This window comes from Olea europaea, chromosome 23 (assembly GCF_002742605.1).
Source record: "Olea europaea var. sylvestris chromosome 23, O_europaea_v1, whole genome shotgun sequence".
NCBI classification, from domain to species: domain Eukaryota; kingdom Viridiplantae; phylum Streptophyta; class Magnoliopsida; order Lamiales; family Oleaceae; genus Olea; species Olea europaea.
Window position 1 is genome coordinate 5,627,490 of NC_036259.1, and position 7,328 is coordinate 5,634,817.

General features: G+C 38.1%; 2 protein-coding genes across 2 annotated transcripts in view; both read right to left on the reverse strand.

Moving 5' to 3' along the window:
• Positions 1-959, reverse strand: part of LOC111372190 (SNAP25 homologous protein SNAP33-like) — a 5,391-nt gene extending 4,432 nt beyond the window's left edge. Inside the window, exon 1 of the mRNA XM_022994400.1 lies at positions 809-959. The gene's annotated coding sequence lies outside the window, so the exon portion shown is untranslated. The remainder of the gene's footprint in view (positions 1-808) is intronic.
• Positions 960-2,510: 1,551 nt separating this feature from the next.
• Positions 2,511-3,056, reverse strand: LOC111371957. Its single transcript, XM_022994102.1, has 2 exons — positions 2,965-3,056; positions 2,511-2,862 (listed from the first exon to the last, which is right to left on the reverse strand). Exons 1-2 carry the CDS (start codon positions 3,054-3,056, stop codon positions 2,511-2,513), a joined length of 444 nt encoding a protein of 147 aa, XP_022849870.1.
• Positions 3,057-7,328: the final 4,272 nt, after the last annotated feature.

The window sequence follows — 7,328 nt, forward strand, 5'->3', positions numbered from 1 at the left end:
GGACTAATTAGAAGGCTGCATGAATCGATCACACAGATCCCTAGGGCACTTGCAGAATAGCATACATTGACTTTATGCTTTACTTTTATGTTTGGGTAAACTTATTAGTAACTTATAATTTAAAGTTAAACATTAATTCAGCCACACATTCATAAATACTACCCTATATTGTCAACACATTTTCATTGAACCTACTACTTTTCGCATTATGAGTTCCTTATAAGCAACTTATATGTAGTTCATAACCCAAAGACTTTTCTTTATTCGTTTTTGTTAATCTAGTAACTCCATTAAAAGGAGAACTTAATTAATCCCATCTCCTTTGGTAAGCCAGACATATATTCAAATATCAAATCTATCACAAAGCCATGAAAAAATCAAGAAAGGGGGAAAGGGTGCCTAAAACTTTCAACATGCTAGCAAAGCTATCAATTTTGACAAGAAAATGGATTATGATTATTATAAATTAAAAAAAAAAAAAAGGAAGTTGAAACGCAGATTATGATCAAGTTAATCTGAAAAAGATGAAGAAGAAGAAGAAGAAGAAGCAAATTTAACCAGAAAAAGGGGGACACATACTACATGTTTACAAGGAGACTACAAAATGAAGACTCCAAATTGATCGCGCGTGCGGATCTTCGTGAAACAAATCCGAATAGCAGTCCAAAGAATGTTTCTATTAACAAGAATACTAAATTTTAAACTGGCACACAAGCATAGAATCAACCAGAAAACAAATTATTTAGCAAAAATACACGCGTATACAGATATTCTTAAACATTAAGAAAGAAATAATGGTGGCAAATACCTGAAATTTCAAAAGAAAAAAAATGAAGACAAGTGATAATCTAGGATTGGGAAGAACACCGAGAATCACGCCAAGAATTCTAGACAGAGAAAGGAGAAACGTTGGAGTTAGTATCGCACGAAAGTCAAGAACCAAGAATATATATTTGTCAAGAGGGAAGTTGGAAACTGGTTAGAAATTTCAACTTGCAAAGAATAGTCAAAACTCATTAACTCAACATTTAGATATTATTTTATTCATTATTCATATTCATGCTTTTCTTTATTCGAAAAAGGGAAAATTGCAGCAGAAGTTTCAAACTTTTAAAACATTTACAGACTTTTCTCAAATCTTTGATTTGTAATAGCCGTCACCCTTAACTTTTACATTTGTTGCAGTGAAGGCCCTTTTGGACGGAAACCATCCAAATGCCCGTTAGTTGACCGCCCAAACAAAAAATTGACCACTTTTAATCAAAATAAAGGGGGGTCAAATCATCCAAACACTTAAAATACATTTTCATGCCCTTTTTTACTTGTTCGGTTCCCTCCAAATAAAGAATACAAGTACAAACATAATAAATTGTCTATCAGTTGTCAGTTTCTCACTCTTTATCAACATCCTGAACCGAACGTAGAAGTAATGGAAATGCCAGAGTGCAATTGCGGAACTCGTGCCAAGATGAAGACATCGTGGACTAACTTGAACCCAGGTAGAGGATTTCTTACCTGTCCACGAGGTATGGATCTACAAGGCTATACGTTCTTTCTTTGGTGGGATCTCCCAATGTGTCAGATATCAAGGGAGCTGATACCTGGTCTTCTGAGGTCGAGACGAAAGATGGAAGATGAAATTAGGCAACTCTATTCGAATGGAGGTGGGGTATGGAAGATTTGGTTTTGTGGGTTTGTATGTGGAATGTTTATGAAGTGGATCTGCAGTTAAATCTTTGTGGGGGGTTTTTTACCTGGATCTGTAATCATCATTTCTTCATGGTGTAACCTACTTCTTCCCATACGTTAATGAAGGCTTAAACGCAGTTGCAATTTTGTAGTGTTCTGTACATGTTCACTATTAACATTGACCAATTTTGTTGTCGAATAAATATGCAAATATTAACACCCAAACGTTTGGCAAATCTTGCAGGGAAAGCCCCAAATGTTAGGTATATAGTGTAGATAACGCCCCCAACATTTCGCACGTTGTGGATTTTTGGTCCCATACCTTTGAAAAAATGGTGAAAAATGCCCATTTTCTATTTAACTGCTTACAGTAAATACCCCATCACTTTAACAACAGTTTCCAGTACAAAATTAACAACAGCTTCAAGTGTAGATGCCACATAAAAATCATTTTATATTGGTAGCACACATTAATTTACGAAACTTCAACCCTCACAATGAAGAGTATTTTAATACTTCCCAAAATATCAAAATTCCTTAATTCATTCCTGTATACATAAAAACCTGTATACATTGGTAGCACATAAAAACCTATATACATTGGTAGCACATATATTGTCATGGTACCATTCCCAAAACATCAAAATCCATAATTCATTCCAAAAAGTTTAATTACATTTCTACATCCAATGACATCTAGACTACACTGCTTTGAACTTCTTTCCCTTCTACTTCTGTGACTGTGATTGTGGTGCATTTTTCTTTGAGGTAGCTGTAGCTCTCTCTCTTTTCCGCTTCTGTGACTGTGGTGCGTCAGTGGGCTACGCCTGTGCAATGCATGTTCTCTTATTGTGTCCAGCTTCTCCACACCTTCTACACGTCATTTGTATGCCTATTCGAGTCATTTTAACTCTAGCGGGTGGTTCGGTCTGAGATCTTTTTCTGAGCTTTTTAAGCCTGCCTGCCTGCTTCTTCTTCACTGGTGGTTTCAATGGGTGTTTCCCTAATTCAGGCCAAAGTTCGGACCCTGGCATTAGCTGAATCACGGGGTTGTATGCCATCAGATATCTCTCATTCTTGTAATATTCATCTACAAATTCATCTATTTCTATTCTCCTTGATAGCATACCAGAAACGGCATGTGCACAGGGAATTCCAGTCAGTTGCCATTTCCTTCATGCACATTCTTTTGTCACCAAATTCACACTCCATCTCAAACCATCTGTGTTGCGAACTTCAAATTTTTTATTACCTGCATAATCTGCCCTCATAAACCTCGTGTCTGCTTTAGCCTTCTTAATTATCCCTACAATTTTTGGACCATATGCACGATCCCACCTTTGATCTGCCTCCTTCTTTGCAGCCATCCGTGTCATTTGTTAATGCCTTATCTTATCCAACATTGTGATTATAGGCTTCTCCCTAACTACAACGATGGAGGCATTAAAAGCTTCGCACAAGTTATTCAACAAGATATCGCACTTCGTATGCTCCTGGAAATGGGATCTCGTCCATTGAGCTGTAGGCTTCTCCCTAAACAAACAGAAGGCTTCTTCATTCACCGTTTTCATCTCATTCATAACTGTATTCCACTCTGGTCCAGTTGCAGACTTGGCTGCAGCCCAGAACAAATTCTTCAAAGTTAGCCCTTTATATTTGAGAGTGAAATTGCTGTACAAATGTCTGGCGCAGCACTTGTGTTCTGCACCTTCACAACACTGATTTAAGGCTTCAATCAATCCTTTTTGCTTGTTAGATATGAAAGTCCAAGCCCTACTATTATACATTTCTATATCCACCACCAAAAGTTCTATAAACCAAGTCCAGTTGGCTCTATTCTCTGCATCCACGACTGCCTAAGCAACTAGGAACATACAATTCTCACCGTCAATCCCCACCGCTGCCAATAATTGACCCCCATGTGTAGTCTTCAGAAAACACCTATCAAGTCCTATCACAGGCCTATAACCAGCCTTGAAACCTTCTTTACATGCCCCCAAGCATACATACATTCTCTTGAACACACCTCATGTTCCCTCAACCTGCACAGTATTTTCAGGGTTAGTTTTCTTCAACTCTTCCCCATAGTCCCAAAGAATCTTGTATTGTTCCTCAACAAGTCCAGTCACAACCGCTGCACATTTTGCTCTTGTTCTATAATATTGATATTTCGATATTTCATACATACAGTCATCCTTCACTGTTTCCATGAAACTGTTCATGGATAACTTCGGTTCCGACCTGAACTTACATATGTATTTCTTGGCCAAAAAACCTGCATGGACCTTACTGTTTTGCTAGACCAACGTGCAGCTATGTTCGTCCCAGAACGTGTTGATCCTTAAGCTGCAGTCTTGCTGTTTGTAGGCATACAATTGTTATGGACAATTCTCTTGACATCTTACTCTTATCCTATGTGGTTCGTTCTTCACATATCGCAGTTCTCTTGCATTTTTCACAGAGTATTGTACAATAGCTGCTCTAAAAAATTTTGCGTTCTCAAACTTCATACATGTATAGCGCAGCAGAACATTTTAAACATGTTAGTATATGTGAATAACAGAAACCCAAATATACAATAAATGAGTATCTGGACCCCAAACCTTTGAAATATGAGCATCTGGGGCCCCAAACATATGTTAATTAAGAGTTTTGGGGCCTCCAAATGTTTTAAAAATAAGCATTAGGGGCCCCAAATCTATGACACATAAACGTTTGAGGCCCCCAAACAGGTGTGCAGTTCACTAACCAATCTGGAATTTAGGGTCCTTCATGTCAGTTGAAGGGTTAAACCAAACTTCCTTTCTGCTGTTACTTGTGGCACCCGCTTCATCACCACTTAACATACTTCTCAGGTCATCCGAGTCTTCGTAGTCTGAACCACTATTTACTGCATTCACATTTACATTTTGCTTATTAGGTCCTTCATTGCTTACATTCCCCAACCCAATGTCTACTCCCTCACTCAATCTGAAAAATGTGTCTTCGCCTTGGTCGTCCTCTTCCACATCCTCCTGTTCGTATTCAGAATTAGAGAAATATTCCAGGCCAATATCATTATTCTCTTCTTCCACCTCTGATTCACCACCAGAAGACCCAGTGCCAGTATTCTGAGCATTAATGGCTTCTTCAACAGAGGGTTCAACAGGTGCATTTTCAAGATCTTCCAATCTCGTTGCACCCTCGGACGTGGGCTGCTCGAACTGTGTGTCAAGAGGATCTTCCAATCCCGTTGCACCTTCAAATGTGGGCTGCTCGAACTGTTTGTCAACAAGATCATTTGCAACTTCTACTCCTGCTTCATTTTCAACTGAACATGGTATATCAGAGGTTGACGTCTCCCATATTTACTCCACCGACTGATCATTTGCACCTACCTGTGCCTCCACTACGTCCACATTGTCCACTACACTGTCTCCCCTGCTATCCACACCATCTAACTAACGCAACTGATCCCCTTCAAATTCATCAACCATGTAACAATCATCACCCTTTACAGTGTCATTGAAAACCTCAACTGCAAATGCAGGTTTCTGTCCAACCTCCGTATCCTCATTATTGACACACACACTCTCTAAAATCTCACCAGTTTCCATATCAGTCACTACACATCTAGTTGGTATATTCTCATCCCACGATAATTCCAACACTGCGGTTTGTATCGGCAAACAGTACATATCTGCATCTCTTGCAGGACCAACCTATTTTACAACATTCATGAAGTCTGCATCAGTAACTAACCAAAATCACCCCTCTGACCATCTTTTCTTTTCAACCCTATAGATGTATCTCATACGCTTTTTGTAACCCAGCATCTTCATTGCATTGTCTAACAGAAATCGGTTGAATAAATCTGGATCCACATAGTCGAATAGCTGATCTTACCATGTTCATACATGTAATTTCGCATCTTACTGAAATTCATCCCACCATGGTTCAGGCGGACTATGAAATAGGTAGAGTTCTCTCCTAAAAAGGGGAAACATTACACAAGGCTAATCAGAACAAATATGGATATCACAATAGACGTTCCAACATACTCATTACAACATTTTGTCCGTATAGTCCATTTCATGCAATTTTCAAAAAATCCTACATACTGCGTTCACCACAAACAACGAAAACACAAAATCGATTACAAACAAGGGGCTACAGTACTTCTTTGTAACAATATCAACATTGAGGTATATGGGTTTCTCAAAAATACTACGTTTTCAAGATTTTTACTCTCTATAACTGTCAACGACAACACCTGCAAAAACGTACCATATACCGATTTTTGTAGAGATCCCCTTGGATGGCACGCACATCCAACATATCCGTCGTCGACTTCTCCAACTTCAGGTGAGTTCATTGTCCCTTTCGTCACAAATCTTTCTTCTCTTGTTCCCGCTAGTCGTGCACCAGAAATTCGAAAAACAAGTAAAAAGGAAGATGAAATGGTATTTCAAGTGTTTGGACGATTTTACCCTCCTCTATTTTGGTTAAAAGTTGTCAATTTTTTATTTGGGCAGTCAATTGACGGGCGTTTGGACGGTTTCCGTCCAAAAGTGCCTTCACTGCAACGAATGTAAAGGTTAGGGGTGACAACTGCCACAAATCAAAGGTTTGGGGAAAGTCTGCAAGTGTTTTAAAGGTTTGGGGCTTCTGCTGGAATTTTCCCTTTGAAAAATTCTACTTGTACATGATTATTGCACATAATGGTATTCATAATGAGATGTGGCAATCATTCGATTGTTGATGTGAGTTTGAATTAAGAATTGGATCCAGTGCCACGTGTAATTATGGACACCATTATGTAAATAATTATGTACATGCAACACTTTTCTATTTATTTTTCAATAATTCCTCTCAAACACGGCCCCGTTTGTCCAGATGCACCCTACCGAAACAGGGCCAACGTAGCAAAGTTCTTTATTTTTTTTATCATATTATTATTTTAATAACGAAAAAATATTTTAAATGTAAATAATAAAATTGACTGTTTGATAAAATCAATCTTGGCCCTTTATTTGAGCTTGGCTCTGATTGACCAGCCCAATCTGAAAAGTTCTTAAAATTCGATTATTTTGTAAAATCAATCTTAAAATTCTATCTTAAAAGATAAAGAACGCATATTTTGCTTCGTTATTTATGTATTAAAATTGTGAACCTTTCAGTATTTATATTAAATTTTCTTTCTCAAATCTAGCTTTTCACCTTTTCTGGTATTTTTTGTCTAGTACTTTTTGATATGTATGAGAAAAGAAATCTTCCTCTAGAAAGGACATTCTGTCTATTTTTTTTGAATAATGCTATTCGAACAGATTCCTTTGCACAGATGTTGAACAGGTAATAAAAAATTAATAATGGACACATCAATGAACAGTAGAAATTGTTTGAAAAATGGGACAAATTTGGCAGACCACTGGTACAACCTTTCCTCCCCCAAATTGGAAGTCAGTATTTTCCCTCCTCATTTTCCCTCGTTCCCCTCTCTCTCGGGCCTTCATTCCCGCCGGCCAGTTCTTCAAATCCGGTAGCACCTCCGAACAACATGTCTTCACCGACACCGTTGAACCCAGGTGACCTACTGTTAAATGTCATCTTCAAAATTTTCCAATTCAACATATTTAATTTGTTGTTTGCAAAGCATGGAA